This window comes from Rosa rugosa, chromosome 6, assembly GCF_958449725.1.
Source record: "Rosa rugosa chromosome 6, drRosRugo1.1, whole genome shotgun sequence".
NCBI classification, from domain to species: Eukaryota; Viridiplantae; Streptophyta; class Magnoliopsida; order Rosales; family Rosaceae; genus Rosa; species Rosa rugosa.
In genome coordinates this window covers 18295037-18316705 of record NC_084825.1, presented here as the reverse complement: position 1 = coordinate 18316705, position 21669 = coordinate 18295037, and the positions used below count along the sequence as shown (strand labels likewise).

Sequence of the window (21669 nt, the reverse complement as noted above, 5' to 3'; positions counted from 1 at the left end):
ATATTGAGCATGTAATGTTGGAAAATAATTTGAACTTGTCATTATCTAAATGTATTCAAATAATAGTTTTGATTTAATGAGAAACTAATTAACAGAAATACATATCTAGGACTCTATACTGTTATCAAATTGAAGTCTATGTCTCTCAATTGAAGTAGGAAACTTATCTGTTAATGAACCTGATTAACATTAAGCGTATGTACATGATAAACATCAAGTATCTGCTGATAAAATCTTTAGGAAATCTTGGACTCCTTATGGGATGAACACAAGGTTAATACCAGGCCTCTATATATGGCAGGTTAAAGTCCTTGTGTTAACTACGTTTAGCATTGAGTTCAGTCTCATTCTGAAAGCTTAGAGTAGTATAACATAGAAGGCTTTCTTCTCTTTTGTTTCTGGTTCTGTTTTTGGTGCATTGGAGATTCTGGAGTTGCTGTGGCGTTAAAGTGCAGCTGTGTTCTATCAAGACGTTGCTGGGAATATCCTTGTTACTGAAGTTGCAGAGCAATGGCTGGTCAATACTTTGAACCACAAAACAATGGTAATCCTCATGTCCCACTATGAAACTTATATCCTATCTTATGGCTATTATCCTTTGTGTTCTTGAATGATTCAGATTTGATGTATTGCCTTTTGTTTTCTTTACATCATTTGGTCCTACAAAATGGTATCAGAGCATGGCTTTAATAAGGACACAAAACTTTTCTCTACCTTTATCTATATATGCAGTTTTTGTACGTTATCTAAAGGTTCAATTAGTAGTTGGTTGTAGTACTAGTCTATTTGTTTAATTAAAGATATCTTGATGCCTATATGTCTTATAATTATAATTGAATGTACTAGCCACTGTACAAGTCTGCACCTTTCATGATTAAAGTAATTGAAGTACTAGTAGCCTTACTAGTCTGTGCGTCTATTGAGAAGAGACTTCAGTACTGTTATGTTTCATACATCTGGGTTCTCAATTTTAAAATGATTGATGTTGCTGTGTTTCTATACAATATGATCCCGCTAATAATTCTTGCAGCAATTAACGTAGATGCTAAGGTATGTTCTGTGAACAAATTCATTCAATTAATCTGCATAGAATGATGCATGTTTTGTTGTACATTAGAAATCATACATACATGAAGTTTGGTGTTTTATGATGCTGTGATTTTAGACAAAGTAATAAGCACAAATATCTCCCATTTTAGAAGTTGCAGTCTTATTAACTTTTCACAGCAAAATTGAAAGGTAAAAAGGGTTCCAATAATTGAATAGAATTTACAGTTTAACTTATGGTCACATGAATTTCTGGAAATTGTATTGATTATGTTGCACAAAGTGACCTTCACTATTGTTTCTAGAAAATGCCTAGCAAGACCAAAAGTTGTGTTACTGTTATTAAATTGCATTTTATTTTGGCTCCCAAAGGAGTGTTCGCATATGTAGATTTAAATACAATAGCAGTATTGTGCATGTTCTATGATTTTATCTTCTGATATGTTGAAACTTTTCTCTATCCAAAGATGTTGACTGTTTTCAATATATATATATATATAATTGTTGAACATGGAATAATGATACAGAAAATTTAGCTATCAGGTTTTATGCCACAAAGGTGTTATCTAGTATACATTAGGAATATGGGATTGTTTCAGTTGTGTATCTGTCATCTATCTTATTTTAGTTTTTGGGAAAAAATTCAGTTTACCTCCCTGAACTTTAGGGCTAAAATCAGACTGGTCCTTAAACTTTTTTTTTAATCAGACTGGTCCTTGTACTCTCAAAAGACATCATTCGGGTCCAAATTTTGAATTTTCCTTCAAATGTGACGTCACCATATCAGTTGGAGTCGACATGGGGGCCCAAATTTGACTGTTGTTCTGACATTTTTGAAGAAACGTCTAAAATACCCTCCATTACAATTTTTGTTTTTTTTTTTCTCATTACATCTCGATTACAGAACCCGTAATCAAACTAAACACTCACTCACTCACCCACTCTCCTGCTCTCGCTCTCTCTCTCGCATCATCTTCAACTGTAGAAACCTAGATTCAAAATCCCCAAATCAAGCTATTTCTGGGTCAGAAGATCAAGGCAACAGTACTCAGCATGGCTGGGGTAGATGAATGGATACCCCGATTGGAGAATGGAGGCGAAGATCTTTCGAATTAAGCTGAGTTAGGGATTTGAATTTAAGATTGTTACAAATGATTTCGGTGGTTTATTGTTTTGGGGATTTGTTTGTTTCTGGTTATCCGATTTAGGGCATTCGATTCCAAAAATATTGGGTCTTCGGTTACTGGATCTGGAAATTTAGGGTTTGGAATGTTCGTATTTATGGGGTTTTTAGTTCACTTTATTGTTTTGACAGATTAGGGTTTGGAACCTTCTGATTTGGGGGTTGCGAGAATTAGGGTTTCAAAATTAGGCATGTGGTTGCATGTGGTTGTGAAATTGAATAATAGATTTGCATGTGGTTGTTGTTGGGAAGCTAATGCTGCTGATTAAACAAAGTGGTCCTCATAAGTGCTTATGTGGTCCTACAGAAGAATTGATTTTTTAGGATTTTAGTTGTTGGTAGCCTTTGAAAACTGGGTTGGTGAGTATTTATGACAATGTGAGCATAAGTACAGGGTTTTCTGTCTAGGGTATATTTTGTGCTTTGTATCTGTCTAGGGTTTTCTAGTATATATTGGTGCTGGATGTGAATTCCTTTTTTTTGTAATTGAATCTGTTCATAATTGTAGTACATCCCGATTACTTTACATGCAAAGTATATCGTGGTGGATACTTCGATCACTTAGAACACAAGTATGTCGGTGAAAGCATCAGCTACTATGATAATGTCGACAAGGACAAGATGAGTTTAACTGAGGTGGATGGGATGGTGAAGGGTATCAATCCTTCTTAAGTTGGGAGAAGGATTGATTACTATTACTCCATAGGGTCTAAGAAAGATGCAACCACCAAGCTAAATACTGACCGAGATGTGGTGACAATGTGTTGTTGTGTGCCAGAGATTAGGCTTGTGATCTTATACCTTTACCACAGAGACTTGCATGGAGATGACTTTGATGAAGAGGATGATGTTTTCATGTATGAGCAAGAAATACCAGGTTTTTGGGATAGTCAAGTCGGGAGCACCGGGGTTGTCATAGAGGAGCTGCCTGATTCACAAAAGGAAGCCGAAGTCTTCTGTGAAGATTGAATAGCTCCCTCCTTCACCTCAAAAGCAGCCTGTGAATGCCAAAAGATATAAGGTTTGTGCTTCAAGGAAGCCTCTGCCTACTTTGAAGATAACTGAAGAAATTCCAACTCAGACAAGTAGAGCTCCCACAATTGATCCATCTGATAAAGGAAAGAAGAAAGTGGAGTTGGTTGAAGAAGATGAGTTTGAAGATGATTTGGATTATGGTTTTCAAGATGAGCACATATATGAAGAAGATGATACTGCTGATGATGAAGATGAGGGTGGTGAGGGAGATGAGCAAGGATCTGATGATGATGATGACTACAACCCAGCTAAGGATGATGATGAGTATGCAGGTTATGGGGTTGATGATGATTTTCTTTGTGAATGGTTAACAGAACCAGAAGTAGGTGACAATGAGGGGGCTTCTGAGGCTATTGAAGGGATTAGCAATGAAGATGAGAGGGATGAAGCAACTGATGTTGAAGACAATGAGCCAATGTTTGTAGCAGTTGACTCAGATGAGGAAGGGATTGGGCATGAGTACAATAGTGATGAGGATGTGGTGCAAGACAAGTTTCCAGAGTTTAATCCAAAGATAGACATGAAAGACCCTCATTTTTGCAAAGGCATGAAGTTTGCCACAGCAAAGATACTCAGAGCTGCATTAAGGGAGAGAGCAATTCAGGATGGTTGGGATGTGATTTTTTTGAAGAATGATAGAGACAGAGTCAAGGCCATTTGTAAGGCTGAAAATTGTGATTTTGAGCTGTTTGCATCTAAAATGCAACATGAGAGCACCTTGTAGATTAAGACGTATGTTGGGAAGCACAACTGTGCTAGAGTGTTGGATAACACTATGGTGAAAACACCATATCTAGTCCAGAGGTTTGCTGAGCATATCAAGCTCAACCCTCATATCTCAACAGGTATTAATTTTCCAATTTACAATTTCCTTACAATTTTTCAATTCACTGTGTGGTTTGGTCAATTTTGTCATATCGTTTATTGTTTTGATGTCTCAGAGTCCCTACAACAAGTGATGGCAGCTGCTGTTAGAGCCAAGGTCTCATTCTAGCAAACCTATAGAACTAAGAGGACTGCTCTGAGTATGCTTGAGAGAAGCATGAAGGAGCAATATGCAAGGGTGCATGATTATGCTAAGGAGCTTAAGAGGGTGGACCCAAATACAACTGTGGACATCAAGTGTGACTTCAATAATCCAGGCCAGCTGCCCCTATTCAAGAGGATGTACATTTGTTTGGGGGCATTGAAGCAAGGATTCAAAGCTGGATGCAGACCATTGCTGGGCTTAGATGGGTGTCACCTCAAGAGCGTCTATGGTGGTCAGCTGTTGTCAGCAGTGGGGGTGAATGCTAATAACACAACCTGGGTGGTTGGTTATGCACAAGTAGAGATGGAGAGTAAGGATTCATGGGACTGGTTCTTGAGGCTTTTGGTTAAGGATTTGGACATCACAGGTGAAGGAAATGGTTTCACCTTCATTTCAAACAAACAAAAGGGGCTTCTACCTGCATGTGAAGATGTGGTGCCACTAGCTGATCACAGGTTCTGTGTTAGGAACTTGTGGACTAATTTCAACAAGCTATTCCCTGGCAAGGTGATGAAGGACCAGCTGTGGGCAGTTGCCAAGTCCACAACCATGGCTTATTACCACAAAGAGATGGTTTTGATGAACCAGATGGATTCAGAGGCTCATAAATGGCTAACAGGTAACATAATTCTGCTAATAACTCCTGGGTGGTTGCTTATGCTTTTACCTTCACATTACTTGTGCATTAATGTCAACTGCTTTACACTTTGTAGATCTAAAGAGAAACCCTAAGCATTGGTGCAGAGCCCACTTCAACACCATTTTGAAGTGTGATGTGTTGTTGAACAATCTTTCAGAGAGTTTCAATGCCTGTATCCTACCTGCAAGGTCCAAACCAGTCATTACATGCTTTGAAGAAATTAGGGTGAGGATGATGAAGAGGATTGCAATCAGGAAAGAGAAGATGAGCAAAGTTATGGACCCTATCTGCCCCAGGCCAAGGCAGATTCTTGAGAAGAACAAGGTTAAATCTGCAACAGATTGCATCCCTAATGGGACTGGGAGCCACAAAATTAAAGTGGAGAGCATTGGAGGCAGCAAGTATGTGGTGGATCTGTGCAGAAGGGCTTGTGCTTGTAGGAGATGGGATCTAACTGGGATCCCTTGCCAGCATGCCATATCAGCCATCAACTTCATGAGAGAGAAGCCTGAAGATTATGTTGATGCATGCTACCTGACCAAGACTTACATGGCTGCTTACTCTAACACAGTCCAGCCTGTAAATGGGATGGACTTGTGGATCCCAAGTGAAGAACCTGCCATCCTACCCCCACAGTACAACAGGCAGCCTGGAAGGCCAAGGACCAAAAGGTTTAAGGATGCTTCTGAGAAGGAGAATGAAGGCCCCAAGCTTGGAAGGGTGCAGAAATCTCTGAGGTGCTCCAACTGTAACCAATTGGGTCACAATATTAAGAGTTGTCATAGACACCTCCCACCAAAGACAGCAGCAGCCAAGGGTAGCAAGAAGAGAAAGTTGAACAGTGGAGAGGCATCATCTTCTCAGGTATTTTTCGCACTAGAGAGATTGTTGAGGGTTCTTATATGTATTGGATTATTATGGACTAATCATACACTAACAAACTTATCTGCCACAGCCAAAGGGTAACAAAGAGTCCTTGAAGAGCAAGAATGAACTCAGAGCTAAGGCAGCAAAGAAAGCTGAAGCAGCAAAGGTAAATTCATTTTACATTTTTGTTTGATGCTTTTGTTGGTCAATGGTTGCTTCTGAATGTATATATACATGTCATTGCTACAGAAAAAGAGGGATGAAAAGAGGGCAACAACAAAGGAAGCAAGAGGATCTGCTCCAACCAGAGGAAGACCACTGAAACCTGCTTCAAACAATGGTAAAGCGGCTTCAAGCAAAGGTAAAGCAGCTTCTGCACCACAAGCTTCCCAAGGTTCGTCAAGGTCATCTGTGAGGATCAGGGATAATGCAAGGAATGCTGGAAATTAGGAATGCAACCAAGGTTAGGATTTACAGATGCATTGTGCACTTTTTTGTGCAACCATGTGCTGTGTCGCATGGTTGCTAGGTCTAATCTTTTGCATAGATGATTAGACCTAGATTTTTGTGCACCTCAATCCAAACTGTTGTTTTTTGTTAGTTTGGATGTAAACACACATTTATGCATCTATTATGGTAATTATGAACAAGCTTCTTTGCAAAATTTGTGATTTTAGTCATCTTTTGCTATTACTGTTCATTTGATTGTTATTGCAAGATTTGATGACATGCTGGAAATTTTGGAGGTTAGGGTCCAATTTTTTATCTTTCAACACATGTTTTGGTGAATCAGCCATATTTGGGATTAAATTAGGATCTAATTTAAATTTGGGAGCCAAATAGATCACATTGTCCATTCTGCCCTCCTTTACGATTTAAAAAGGATTTCTATGGGCCCCCATGTCGGCTCCAACGGCTATGGTGACGTCACATTTGGAGGCAAATTCAAACTTTGGACTCGGGTGATGTCTTTTGAGAGTACAAGGACCAGTCTGATTAAAAAAAAAGTTTAAGGACTAGTCTAATTTTAGCCCCAAAGGTTGAGGTTGTCACCTTGGTACAGATTCAGCTTTTGACTGGTTGGAATTACAAGAAGTGGAAGAACCAAGTCGAGTTCTATTTGGCAATGAACCAGAACATGGATCTGTGTCTCACTGAAGAATAGCCCTATGAGCTAGATGAAGAAAGCACTGAAGATGACAAAAAGGCTTATAAAGAGTGGCACAGAGCTAACAAAATGGCCAAGAATGTGATCAGGACCACCCTTTCTGACACAGTTAGAGGCTGTATTGAGGAGCCAGAGCATGCAGTGGACTTTCTGGGATGCCATAGCTCAAAAATTCAAGGAAAGTGGCAAGGCTGAAGCTGCAGGACTATCCAAAAGGTTCAATGATCTCAAATTCAGTGGAGTGGGGAGTGTTAGAACCCACATTATGGAGTTGATTGACATCAACAACAAACTCAGAGACCTGGACATGGGTGTCAATGATGCCCAAGTCGTTCATGTAGCCTTGGATTCTCTCCCCAACACTTACAGTAATCTGAGGGCCACCTACAATGCTCCCAAGGAGAAATGGGATGCTGATGAGCTCGATCATTTCCATGTGTTGATGAACAGGACAGGATGAGGAAGGAAAGTGCACCCACCACTGCTGTGAATCTGATGGGAAAAGGCAAGGGAAAGAATCAAAACAAGTTCAAACCAAGAAAGACCATTGCTAAGGCACCCACTGAGAAGACTGCTGCTGCAAAACTACTAAAGATTAAGTAATTTTGCAAGAAATTTGGGCACATGAAGAAGCAGTGTGAAGGCTTCAAAAAGTGGATGATCAAAAAGGGTAAGAACAACTTAATTGATTCAAATTATGTTTCAATTCTGCTTTACATAGTTCAGTGTTTTCTTTGGAAATAAACTTCATTAATGTTAAACCACATACATATTGGTTGGATTCAGGCTCACCAATTCATATAACCAATTCATTACAGGGTTTAACAAGGAGGAGTGCTCCAAGGAAGCATGAAGATTCAATGCATGTTGGCAATGGCATGAAGGTTCTGTCAAGGCCATTGGTACTTTGAAGTAAGATTTAGGTTTAGGAAAATTTCTTATTTTAGATAGTGTTTATTTCATTCATTCTCTTAAGAGAAATTTGCTTTCAGTTTCTTTGCTAGTAAAACTTGGTTGCAGCCTTATGATTGATTTTGATGGAATAAAGATTTTTCAAGGTTCTGAATTTCTTGGATGTGGAGTTTTTATGCATGATTATTTACAGTTAAACTGTTCTATAGCTAAACAAGAAATCATGTTAATTGAAAACAGTGAAAACACATTAAGCAATAACACTGTTATTGGTGTTAAAAGAACCATCTTTAATGATAAATCTTCATATCTGTGACATAGAAGATTAGGGCATATTTCAAAAGATAGACTCAAAACACTAATAAAGAATAAAACTCTACTTGAACTTGATACGCTAAAAGCAAGCGCGCAATTTAACCCTACAAAATATAGTTGTCAGTATAGAATAAGTAGAGATCGTTCAAGCCGGGGATTGAGGGTACACCTGTAATTGCATAAACAAATAAAGAATCAATATAAGGTATTATTTACAAAAATAAAACAAAGAATAGAAATATATAAAACTAAACACAAATAAGGGGGTTTTAGGATTATAAAATCGAAAATTAAAATAAATAAAACAAAGAAAATGTAAAAACACATATATAAGGGTGGAACGCAAGGAACAAAGATCAAAACCATATCCATATGAATGAAATCCAATTACAATTCCTATAGTTGATTTTCTATGTCATGAGGAAGAAGTTGACCATGTGAAACGTTAATAAGCAAACGATTTCCCATATTTTACTTTCCTTGAATAATTAATCTAAGTGAAAGCACCTAAATTAATCCTATTGAACATGCAATCATAGTCTAGAAAACTAGCTACTCAAGAGCACATTCAATGCATGAAGAACAAAGAAAGGATGTTAACCAAAGTGCACAACCTAGTATTGAAAAGTTCATCTATTTGCAATCCTCCTTAATTGATTTCGACTTTTGTCCAAAGCCTTTACTACTGATGATTTAGGGTCACAAAACTATTAGGTGAATTGTTAACCTAAATCTAGCACCAATTACATGCATATATCCTAAGTTGCTCACCCAAGAACATAAACATGCAAAAGTTTTCTGTAATCCAAAATCAATCAAGCAATCTCACATAAGCAACATAGAAATCAACATATAGAATTCACAACTTTATTTCAAAACATATAAACGGGCTTTAAACTTTGCCCTTAACGTCATGTTAACTAGAATCCATGACAGGACCCGCCCCGAATTTCACCCTGAAATCCGAGGTGGCCCTGTGGGGCCCACCTTAGGAATAACTCTACCAAAAATTCGGCAGAGTCACCCCTAAAATGGACTACCCAAAACCTGTAGAAACACATTCACACTTCTAATAAGCGATCCTTATTCTTCTGGAGCCGCCCTACTCCCCAAATCACAACAACTCCACAATTAACAACTGAAATACGAACCATACAACATAAACCAAATACACAAGTGCAACTTCCAAACTTTACAACATTTGTCCCACAGGTTATCAGAGCAATCTAAAAGAGAAAAAGAATTCATAAAACAAGTAGGTTCAACATGTTGAGACTAATTTCAACTACATTTTTAGTGCATTTCTCTCTACATTTTGCTTAGTTATTTCCTTAACAATGTCATTTCTAACTTGTTTTGTGTTTTTAGGTAGTTTTGAGTCTGGAAATGGAAGGCAAGGAGTTATATGGGCAGAAATGAGAAGAAATGGAGAAATGAAGTTTTCCCAGTTCTACCAGGAAAAAAAAATCCCAGTTGAAGTAGGAATCCTAATGCAACTAGGAAAGAGCTCGAAAAAATGATGTTCGGAAATGAAGAAATGACAGAGTCCCAGTTGGACTAGTAAACCTGATGACACTAGGAGTCCTGACGCTGCTAGGAGATTTGGTGAGACTAGGAGATGCTGTGTCTTGAAGATGACTCAAGATAGTTCAAGATTGTTCTAGAATAATGAAGAATTTCGGCAACAATGTATATGGATTTCAAATTGGCCCAATTTGGGAGAGTCTGGCCCGAAGTTTGAAGCATGTGACTTGCACATGAGTCTCTAGATCATTCTATGACGTCTTGAGGAGTCCATGGCCCATTCTAATTGCTTTTTGCCGTGATAATTAAAAGAAGGGAAAATTTTGAGAACAGTACATCAACTCAAGGTCACTATGCATTTCTGTACACAAAGTTACAAATTATATACTTTAGTACACGAACATTTGTCCTCGACTAAAGAATGGTACACGACGTTAATCACTCTGTCAGTCCATATGCCATTATCTATATTATGATGGGTAGAATAGGAATTTTACCTAGAAAAGATGAACCCAACCCCAACCCAACCCTTACCCAGAAACCTACGCTCTCTTCTTCTTCTCCTTCTTCTTCTTCTTCTTCTTCTTCTTCCTCACCTCTCTGTTTCTCTCTCTCTTTCTCTCCTCCACTAATCCTATCACTTTTTCTCTTCACTCTTTCAGACCAAATTAACCAAAACCCTTCTTCAATCTCGAACCCTCAAAAACCCAAAACCCCATTCTCTTCCAAATCGCAAAATGTTCACAGAAGGCCTCGACGAAAACGCAATCAAATGGATCAAACAGGTATCCAATTCGATTCAACCCTTCCTTTTTCCAAAAACCACACAAAGTTTCCATCTTTCTCTCTAATTTTTCCTTCTCAATTTCTTTCAGGGATAAGACCTAGACCTATCGGAACAACAACCACCGCCGCTGCCGCCGCAAATTCGGTTGCTGCTCGCCGAGAAGCTCACCTTCAACCGTTTTCTGAAGTCCCCTTTACTCTTCAGCTCCAATAGCTTCGGCCATGCTCTGCCCCCAATTTCTCAGGGCGTCCAATTTCTCAACCAGCTCTTGTTGTAACTTTTCAGTCTTCCTGCAAATGCTTCAACCTCAATTACATTCTACTACTATCTAGCTCTGCAAACTTAAGAAAATCAAAGAGCTTTCACAGAACCCAATCTTGAACCAACAATCAAACTCAAAAGTTGAAGACTTTCCGAGATTTCCAAATCAAGGACCTTGATGATGATGTGATTTGAAGATTTACTCAATCCACCACTAAAAGTTGAAGACTTTTTGAGATATCCAGATCAAATACCTTGTCTTTGAGGATATTGGTAAAGAATGAGCGCCGGCGGGGTAATGAGGCATGTGCAGAACTCGAGAAGAAAAGGATGATTGCTGCATCTGCAGCTGAGGAAGCAAAGATCATGATCTTGGGTGCCCAGCGTAAGGGAGACGGGTGCCCAGCGTAAAATCTGAAGAGACCAAATTACCCTTCAAATTATGCCAGGTGGCACACTAACTAACGGCGTCATTCACGGCATGTACACATAGTTGGTCAAGATTACAAGTTCGTGTACTAAAGTTTATAATTTGTAACTTTGTGTACAGAAATGCATAGTAACCTTAAGTTGATGTACTGTTCTCAAAATTTTCCCTTAAAAGAAATATCAAGGAATTTTCGGCAAAGTCCAATAAGGGATAGTTTTGGATTTCTATGGAATTTTGGAGAAGAAAATAGAGGAATAAGTATAGAAATATGATTCCTAATTCCAAGGAGGCCGAAATTAGGTCTAAATACATGGTGAATTCGGCAAACAAGGAGATGACTTGTTCTCTACTTCTCATGGAATATTTTCATTGGTTGAATGATGTCACAAGTAGATTTCGACCTAGATTCTCAAGCCCTTGCCGTTCACTATATAAAGGAGGTTTGTGAAGCTCTTCTACACACCACAAAATTCAGAATCAAAAGCCACAAACACTTCCCCTTCTCTTCCAAGTTTCGGCAATTTCAAGAATTCCAAAGTTCAAGGCCGTGAAGCATCCTCCTCTCCATTCAAGCATCCTTGCCGTGATCCTCATCCATTCCACCACCTTTTGAAGCTTCTTGCGTCCTTGAAGATCAAAAAGTGTAACCATGAAATTCTATTTTTGTTTTCGGTTTTTCAATGAATTGCAATTTTGTTTTCTTTCTTGGATTTATAAATTGCGATTTCTATGGTTGATGAAGTGTTGATTTTAGATATGTGATTTTCGAATACTATGAAGCAAGTTTTAGGTTTTAGGTTTTCTAATTGAAAATTGCGATTTCATATATGATAAGCATGATTGTTAATTTCGAGCTTCAATCCCATCTTTTACGTGTTAATTGATCTTTGGATCCATACTTAGGTTGATGAACATGTAATTGAATCCATATTAAGGTGCTAGCGTTCTAGGCTTTAATTATTTGAGTGGAAAACCTATAATTACTTAGGTAAATTAATAATGATTCTTGCATGCTTGATTAGCATTCTAACTTGTGTTCTTGACTTGAATTGATCAAACTTCCATGATTCTTAATGCGTTGAAATTGTTTTTGTTAGTGATTAGCTACCACTAGTAATTACATAATTAATAGGGTTAACTATGGTGCGTTCATCTAGTTAATTTAACTAAGGGAAGTAAAAAGAACTTTGTATGCGAACATCTTTGTTCTTGATTGATTCTATGCTTTGACATATTTTGATTCGTGATTTGATGTTTGAAACCTTGCCAACGTGTTAGTAGCAGTTAATCCTATCTAATTTCGTTCCATCCATTTATCTCTACTTGATTCTGTGTTTTGATGTGTCACACATGTGTATATTTACTTAGTTGTTAAATTAAATAAAATCCTAAATCCCCTTTACTTGTATTTTTCGTAAATAATATGTATAAATATATTCTTTAATTTGCTTTACTAACGTTTATTTTTCAGGAATTAAAAGTCCCTAATCCCCGGTTGAGAACGATCCCTACTTATTCTTACTACATTGAAAGGGTTTTAAATTGAGCACTAATTTTGTGCAGGTCACAACGATTAACCTACAATATGAAAACAACAGCAGCAGATGCTATGCCCCGAATCCTACTATGCCGAACCAGCTACTCTGCAGACTGGGCAAAAGAAACCGAAGGGCCCAGGGAAAAGTACATAAAAACGTTAGCGTGAGTGGACAAAAATAAGTAATTGTAAAGAAAAAGGAGTTTATACTTTCCCACGTTTAATTCTTTAAAAAAAATTAAGGAAAACAAACTGACTGATGTTTAGCTCAAGAAAACCGACTAGCCTCGCTAGTCACAAACAACCAAGTAAAAAGATTGAAACTCCGATACTCAAGAAAATAAGACCAGCCCCGCTGGTTAAACAAGATCGGACTAGTCCCACTAGTCAAGTAACAAAAGGAAGAAAAATATCACCATGCAATAAAGGGAGCCTCCCAGGCTCTATGCTCAAACTCACCCACAAACACATAGTAAGCAGGGAGGAGTACTAATAATGCTCGACTACACCCACGTGAGGAGGAGAACTAAATAAATCGATCCATGGTGAGGAAAATCATTCGAAAACAGTAAATCCGTAAATCCATAAAGCTTCCCCAAATTCCGCAAATAACATCAAGAGTACGATTCCCAACCGTACTCGGAAAAATCTCAAGATAAACAAATAAATCACGACGTGTCCCACACGCCAAAAGAATGCTCATAAATCCGTCAACAAAACGTAAGTCGAAAATAATAATTATAAATCGGAGATAAATCATCGAAACTCAAAATCACACAAAATAGTAATACAAAATCCACTTCCGCAAATGTAACCGTAATGAATCATAATCAAACTCCGAAAATCATCATTGAAAGTGAAAATCACGAGATAACCCAAAGTCAATTTCCGAACTCAATATATGCTCAAGTTATAATATAAAGGTAAAGGGAAAAATTCACCAACAGTGTCTGGACACTTAGGGGACTTTCAGAATGATACCTGAACTTACAAAGTTATCAATGTGATACCTGAACTCATTATTTCATATTAACGTCGTACCTACGACCAATTTCCGTCACGGAGCCGTTAATTCTGACCACATGTGACGCATGTGAGGTGCAAAATGAGGGCAAAAAAGTCTTTTTCAATCCATCAAATCCTAAATGAATTCATTCAAAATTAAAAATAAAAACTGAATAATTTTTTCTTTCTTTCTTTCTTTCTTTCTTCTTCTTTTTGCTTTGTTCTATTGCCCAATCCAATACACTTTGACCATGAATCAAAAACTAAAAATCAACACTTCCTTGACCATGAAATTCAAAGAAACCTATTTATTATGATCTTCTTCAATTTGGATTTGGATCCTTCAGAAGCTGATTCAAATTTCATTTGGATTTGGATACCCACCAAACTATCTCCTCCTGAAACTCCATCTCCAAATCCAGTTTAGTCAACTTTCCTCCTCCACCACCACTCCCACCCTAGTGACAGCGATCAAGATAAAGTATTTGATAGGAGCATTTTAATGCGACGTTTTACTTGTTTTTCCCTACATTTTCTGCGCCATTTCCTTGAAAAATCCTTGTTTAGGAAAGTTTCCATTCTTTGATTGGGAAAGTTCCTATTTGTGTAAAGTTTCTATTTTCGTAGTTTTCATTTCTCATTTCTGGCAAGTTTCCATTTTCAGTTTAGGAAAGTTTCTATTTCTCATTTTTAGTAACTTTCTATTTTTCATCTTTAGTAAGTTTCTATTTTTCAAATTAGGAAAGTTTCTATTTTTCTTACTAGTTTCTATTTTCAGGACCTCCGAGCTAAAAAGTGGAAATGAACACACGAATGGAAAGAGGAGCTTGCGAACGTCAAGGGGAACAAAAATGAAGAACATTGGACCACACATTTGAGCAGAAATGAAGAAACAAGCTTTCCTAGTGCAACCAGGAAACCCTGCGAACTGGAGGAGAGCTTACCAATGAAGTTTCCAACGCAACTATGAAAAGAAATGAAAGAAATGAAGTGTTTTGCGTTGGAAAATATGAAGACTTGAAGATGAAGCAACGTGGCCCAAGAACTCTCAAGAATGAAGTGGGTTTTCGGCAAAATGGACCAAGGCCCATCTAAGCCCATGACACTAGGGTTTGTGACGCAAAACCCTAACCCTAGAGATGTTTTGCCGTGAAAACCAAAGAGAGAAACAAGGAGATGGCGTGAGAATCAAGAAGAACCTAGAAGATTTCGGTTGAGATTTTCTAGGGCTATTTTTATGGAAAGAGATTTACTTGGAGACAAACCCTAGAAGATTGCCGTCCAAGTCAAGAGAAACCCTAGAGGAGTTGCCGTCCAAAATGAAGAGAGAAACTAGGGTTTTGCCGTGGGAAAAATCAGAAAATAAAAAGAGATTTCGATGAAGATTTTTGAGGGAGAAATAAAAGGAAAGAGAAGATGTGTAGAACACAAAAAGCTCCCAAAAGGTGACTAGATTCATTCCTAGAATCTCTAAAGGAGTTTTGGCCGAAATACAAGAGATAAAATCAGATTATTGTCATGGTATTTCGGCAAGAAAATCAAGGGAAATATTCTAGGAAATTATGTGATTGGTTGAGACACATCATAGGGCTTACTTGGCAAGATTTCATTGGAGGGAATTATGTGGAGTTAACAAGAATTGCCGTGAGTTTCTCTAGGGTTTTACACGGCCTTGGAGACCAAGAAGCCGTCCCCTATATATTCCTCTCTTCTCTCAACGTCAAGAGTTCCCACTTTTGCGTTTTACACTTTGAAAAAAAATCAGAAAACTCTCTCTAGCCTAGCCGTGTTCTTCTCCATCCTCTAGGGCAACCACGAAGTTCAAGCAAGGCCAAGGAAGAAGAGGACAAGCCGTGCACATCATCCATCACCATCCTTGAAGATTGCTTTCGAAATTCAAGAGACCATTCATCCCATCTCCATCTCTTGGTGTAATCCGATTCTCCTTGTAACCTTTGCTTTGTAATTTTCGTTGGTTATGTCCTAGTTGACACATGTGTTTGAACAATTTTCGAATTCTGAAATTTTATGATTAATTACTAATTTTCAGATTCATGTTTTGCGATTTATAGTTTCTTATGTGTGAGTGTTTGATTAAATTTGCATGATAGAAATCTTTTGTATGTTAATCTTAAAGGGTTCGAAACTTTTAGGGTTTTTATATAATTGGTGCTACGAATTTAAGAACATGAATCAACTTTTTGGTTTTGTGTTCTTGAATCAATAAGTAGTAAAGGTTTTGTACAAAAACCGAATTTAATCAAAGAAGATTGCAATTAGGTGGACTTTTTCATACTAAGTTGCACATTTGAATTGATAGCCTTTCTAAATGATTACTGCGTTGAACATGTATGATTGACTAGCTTTCTAGGGCTTGAATGCATGTTTGATAGGATTAGTCTATGTGCTTTCACTTAGATTAATTAGCGTTGAAAGTAAAATATGGGAAATTGTTTGCTTTGAACGTTTCACATGATCAATTCCTCTTGCATGACTATGATGAACAATGATGAACTTGAATCAACTTTAATCATGAGTTTCGACTTTGATCTTTGTTCTTGCATTCCATTTGTATTTTTATGTTTTAGCATTTTAATTGTTTTGTTAACTTAGTTTAATTTTCGAAGAAAACCAAAATCAAAAATACCCCCCTTTTTCGTAAATAGTGTATATGTGTGTGAATATTATACTTTGTTTTAATTTTAATTGTTTAATTGTTTGACAATGACAGGTGTACCCTCAATCCCCGGAATAGAACGATCCCTATTTATTCTATACTACTAATGACATTTCAGGGTTAAATTATGCGCTTGCTCAAAGCGTACCAGTATTTGAACCTAGCAATTCTTCATGTTCATCTTCTTAAACCCAACAAAAACCAAAAAAAAAAAAAAAATCCCAGCAATTGTTCATGTTCTTGAACCCATTCATGTTCATCTTCTTAAACCCAGCAAACCCATTTGAGCTTTCGAGAGGAGAGATGATTGAGCTTCTCTATAAACCCAAGAAAATGAGTTCATAAATTGTAGCTCAAGTATTGCTGCTATGCCGTTTATCAATAAATAGAGGGAAAGATTACTGTGGACATAAGGGACACGATAACTCAGAGGAAGTCGGAACTCTGGGAATCCGTGGTTTTATGACACATAAAAGCACCAGCAATGGTAAGCCAATAATTGATTATAGAGAAGCTTATTGGCAGTAATCAATGACATCTTCATATATAACTCATTCAAAACTCATTCCAGCCATTAATCTCAAATTGAACTAACAATCAAGAGGGTGATTTTGGTGTCCTTCTCTGTGTGCAGAATGTGGCTACAGGAGAATATAGGGGTGAGAGACCAGCAGAAGGCCTCTTGAATCACGTTCACCCACCTACCTAAATTCAGATCCGGACTAGCTGATCCAAAGTTCCAAACCAAGGTCGGTGAACAAGAACTATCACCCGATCCCAGCCCGCCGCAACAAAACAATCGGAAGAAGGTCCCGTGCAGCCCCAAATTCGAACTCCATTCGAAATCCGACTTCGATCCCGCCGCCGCCCAACTCGCCGCTTTAGTCCAATCCAACGCCAAGCCAGCGACCATGATCAGAACCCCGGGCACTGGTCGGAGCCGCAATCTCAGGCTACAACAACTGAACCTACACCCCCGGCAATCCTAGTCAGGGACGTTTTGATGGGGATATTATCCAGTCAAGATGATTGGATTGGGTTTTTTTTTTTTTTTTTCGAGAGTGTATTGGATTGGATAATAGAACAAAGTGAAAAAATTTATTCAGCTTTTATTTTTATTTTTTTATTGGAAGCTTTTATTTTCAATATAATAATTATTCAGTTTTTTTTTTAATTTTAATTTTGAATTAATTCATTTAGGATTTGATGGATTGAAAAAGTCTTTTTTGCCCTCATTTTGCACCTCACGTGCGTCACGCGTGGTCAGAATTAACGGCTCCGTGACGGAAATTGGTCGTAGGTACGACAATAATACGAAATAATGAGTCCAGGTATCACATTGATAACTTTGTAAGTTCAGGTATCATTCTGAAAGTCTCCTAAGTGTCCAGACACCGTTAGTGAATTTTTCCCAAAGGTAAATACTTAAATCAATAATTCGGGAAAAATAACCGCATGCATCATTGTTTAAAACAAAAGTCCACTCACAGTATACGGCTAACGTGGTACCCAAGCGTAAGGATCCTCGTCAAGCGATGAGTCAATACCTCGTCCTGTACACAATTGTATTCCATAAACAACAATTCGACAAATAAATACGATTCTATAATGAATCCCGAAAACCCCACGTAAACCAACATCTCCATTTCTTTCTGGATTCAAGCCAAAATTCACTACTAATATCAGTCCGTCGATTAAAGTATTCCATATCGGAAACAAGGGAAATCTGAAGGTCAGATTCCCACAAATCGACATCCGAAACTCCAAACTTCGGAATTTCACAATCAATGTCAAACTTCTCCAAAATTCACCAAAATCACATGTTCAACCTCTACAACAATTATAGGATGTAACTAGCTAAAAATTGAAGCCAAAAACCTGCTTTTTGCGCCTCTATGAGCCACCCACAGTGGCGACACGTGGGCCCCACGCGCCGCCGGCCACCACCTCCGATGGCCACCAAATTTTGGCAGCAATACTTGCTCAACAAGCCTAACAACTTTCTCAACTGTGACAAAGTCCGAATATGACTAGAAGTACCTCAACAATTTATGAGAAGCTTGAACCCGATTCGTGAATAGTGACCCGTAGCTTCCAGCCGTCAGTTCTTCCTCCACATTCGATGCTCGGCAAAAGCTTTGGGGAGGATGCTCTTCGTCTCAATGCGCTCTTAATGGACCTAGTCTGACCGTTTTTGGGGGCCGAAATTAGGAGATCGACGCATTGACTCAAAACGGGGTCGTGGGGTTCTCGGCCACTCTCGTCTTTTTCCGGCCACGGCACGGTGTTCCACTGCCACAGACGAGTCGAGGATGAGGAGAGGAACCGATCGATGGTCGCACCTCGTCCCTAGGTGGCCGGACGATGGAGTTGCAGGGTAGGCGAGCTGAAGAGAGAGAGAGAGAGAGAGAGAGAGAGAGAGAGAGAGAGAGAGAGATCGGGGAAGAGGAGAGAGAGAGAGTTACCCGACCACAGTAAAATATTTGAATTTATACTACTTACCATCTACAGTAACTTTAGTATTTCGCTTATAACTTTCGCATACGAACTCCGATTTTTTACGTACCACATATGCACGCGCTCGGTTTAACGTCCTCTACAACTTTCATGAAGAACATTTTCTCAAATTTTGACCCGAACAAAAAGTCAACTTTTAGGGCCACTAAAAGTATCGAAACAAAGTAAAAACTTAACATAGTTTTCGTTTACCGTCCAAATGAATAGTAAACGGGTAAATTGAGATACAAGACGTTATAATCCATAACTCTACGAATCAAACAAAAGAAAGTATGAAGTACACCGTGAAAGATGAATGACAAAGCATTGAGACGAAGAACTTGAAGATCCTTGAAAGCAAGCAATCTTCTAGGGATGACACAAGGGTGGATGGCGGCTAGGATCTTGATGTATTGCAAGACTTCTTCTCCTCCTTGGTTGAGACGTAGAGCTTCTGAAGACTAGAGAATGGAGAGAATTTTTGGTGTTTGAAAAGAATGAAAGAATTCGTTGGTGAAGTGGTGTGTGAAATGACTTGATACACATTTACGCAAGCGTACGTATCGTTGTCAAGATAGGGAAATATTATGCCCAAAGTTATCGTACCACGGGGATTAATGGCTAACCCACAATCCTTGGGTAATCGGAAATAAAGACACTTAGCAAACAAAAGAAAAAGAAAAAGAAAATAAATAAAAATGCTACTCTAAGGCACCAACCCTTAGCAATGCTCGGCTTTGGTTTGCACCGAAGCCTAATCAAAACTAAGACCTAGTGATGACTATTTACAATGAAGTAGGAAATGTCACCGAAAATGTAATTTGCATTTCTAACAACTAAAGTGCAAGAATTTAAATGGAAACTTTAATTACCAACTAAATTAAATAAAGGAAAGAAAACTAAAAAATGAATATAAATATGGGATTGGTAGTTAGGGATGAATCCTAACCCTAATTCAATGATCTAGATGCTAATTTGACTTACGTGTAATTTATTAAAGATGGTAGAAGCCGTACCCAAGGCTTTTCAAGGCTCAAGGGCCGAAATTCCCTTTCATTGTATTCCTACTACGGTTCAAGGGCCGTAGGAACTCACTTGACATGAATTAGAGCCGGTTTAAGGGTCACTAATTCACATCAAGAGGCCTAGAGATCGAGGAATAAGGCAACCAAGCTCACCATAATTGCGATCAAGCTAATCATGTAGTGAACCATGCTTGTACTTGCCACGAATATTAAATCGGGGTTCTAGCTCTAAAATCTAAGGATGTCATCCCCTAAATTTTAATCTAGACTTATTAAAACACATACCCATGCCAAGAGTTGACAATTCCAAAGCATGCATTCTAATCGATTATCACAAAACACAAGCATCCAATAATCAACAAATTTCATATATAAATTAAATTAAGCATCCATTACATCAAATTTGGATTAGGGCACACAACCCTAACCCCCAACAAAGAAATTACTCACTACCCATAATTAAATTAACATCAACAAACATCAATAAAGAGGAAAAGGTGAAAAGAAGTGAGAAGTAACAAGAACAAGTCACAATTGCTATGAAGCAATTATGACAAGTCTTGATTTATAGCTCCCCACTTTACCCAATCTTCAAATCTTGATGATGATGAAGTCCTTTGATGCTTAGAAGCTTTGGGTGAGTAATCTTCAAATACCAAAATAAAATAGAAAGAGAAGAGGAAAAATGGTGGAAAAGGATGGGGAAGAGAGAGCAGCCCAAAGGGCTGCCTCTGTTTTGTGGTGCGGCTGTGCTGTTGGGTCTTCGTAGCTGGAGAATTAGGTCATGGTATATATATATATATATGTCGAAGAGAGAAGAGAGTATGATTGATAATGGGTGGCAGCCAAAGCAAGAAAAGTGGATAGCTGTCCACGTGTCAAGGCTGCAATGGTTGATTTTGAAGAAGGAAAACTGTTCACGTGCTATATGTGTGAACAAAGAGGAAGAGAGTGGGCTTTAGAGAAGTGCGTAGTTCCAAGTTCTAGATACCCTCTATCTCTCTCTCTCTCGAGAACACTAAGCTTGCGGCGGCAAAGGCAGCTCTAGCCCTCGTCCGGTGGCTCTCCGGCATCGCCTTGATGTCGTGGTGATGCTGCCAGACGGGCGACACATGATGTAGCCCTCTGGGATCTTTGCTTATGGTTTTAACAGGTAGCTGGCCTATTCGGATTGAGACAGCTTGGGGATGGATGTTCGTGAGTACCGGTTTCAGATCGACGAAGGCGACTGGGTTTTGTTCGTTCCTGACGGCAGCGGCTGGGTTTCGATCCGGACAAGTGCAGCTGAGTTTCGCTCCAGACGGCAGTGAGTGTGCGACCCATACCGAGTTGGGGTTGAGTTTCAATCTGTGGTGTGGTTCGTCCCTCTCTTCTGGTTTGGGCGCAAGCTCGGAGACAGTGGCGGCAAGGCAGGGTCCCGGCGGCAATCTGCAGGCGTACGTGGAGCTTGAAGGCTTGGGGCTGTGGATAGCAGATGGGCTAGGCTTCGTTGTTGGGCCTTGGCAGGATGTCCTTTAGGGCTGCTGTTTTATTGGACTGGACTTTCACTTTGTCATTTGGGCCAAGTGTTTGGACCTAGGGCTTTAGATTGTTAGTAGTGTTTGCTTTCAAATAACCCTTTTCTAGGGACTATGCTTGTTAGGTTTTCTTTCGAGCGCTAATGAGTATAGTTTTACTCGGTCTATTACTGCGTCGTAGATTATCGTAGTAATAAGCTTGCTTTCATAAGT

At 38.7% G+C, this 21669-nt stretch overlaps 1 protein-coding gene across 1 annotated transcript; it reads left to right on the top strand.

Annotated features, from left to right (window-relative positions):
* The first annotated feature begins 4307 nt into the window (after positions 1–4307).
* On the top strand, positions 4308–6252 carry LOC133716323 (uncharacterized). The gene is made up of 4 exons (XM_062143032.1): positions 4308–4914; positions 5009–5799; positions 5891–5968; positions 6052–6252. Exons 1-4 carry the CDS (start codon positions 4308–4310, stop codon positions 6250–6252), a joined length of 1677 nt encoding a protein of 558 aa, XP_061999016.1.
* The last annotated feature ends 15417 nt before the right edge of the window (positions 6253–21669 follow it).

Coding starts and splice junctions, on each gene's coding strand:
- LOC133716323 (XM_062143032.1), top strand. CDS start 4,308: ATGAAGGAGCAATATGCAAGGGTGCATGATTATGCTAAGGAGCTTAAG. Junction 4,915..5,008: donor GGCTCATAAATGGCTAACAG/GTAACATAATTC, acceptor TACACTTTGTAG/ATCTAAAGAGAAACCCTAAG. Junction 5,800..5,890: donor GAGAGGCATCATCTTCTCAG/GTATTTTTCGCA, acceptor TATCTGCCACAG/CCAAAGGGTAACAAAGAGTC.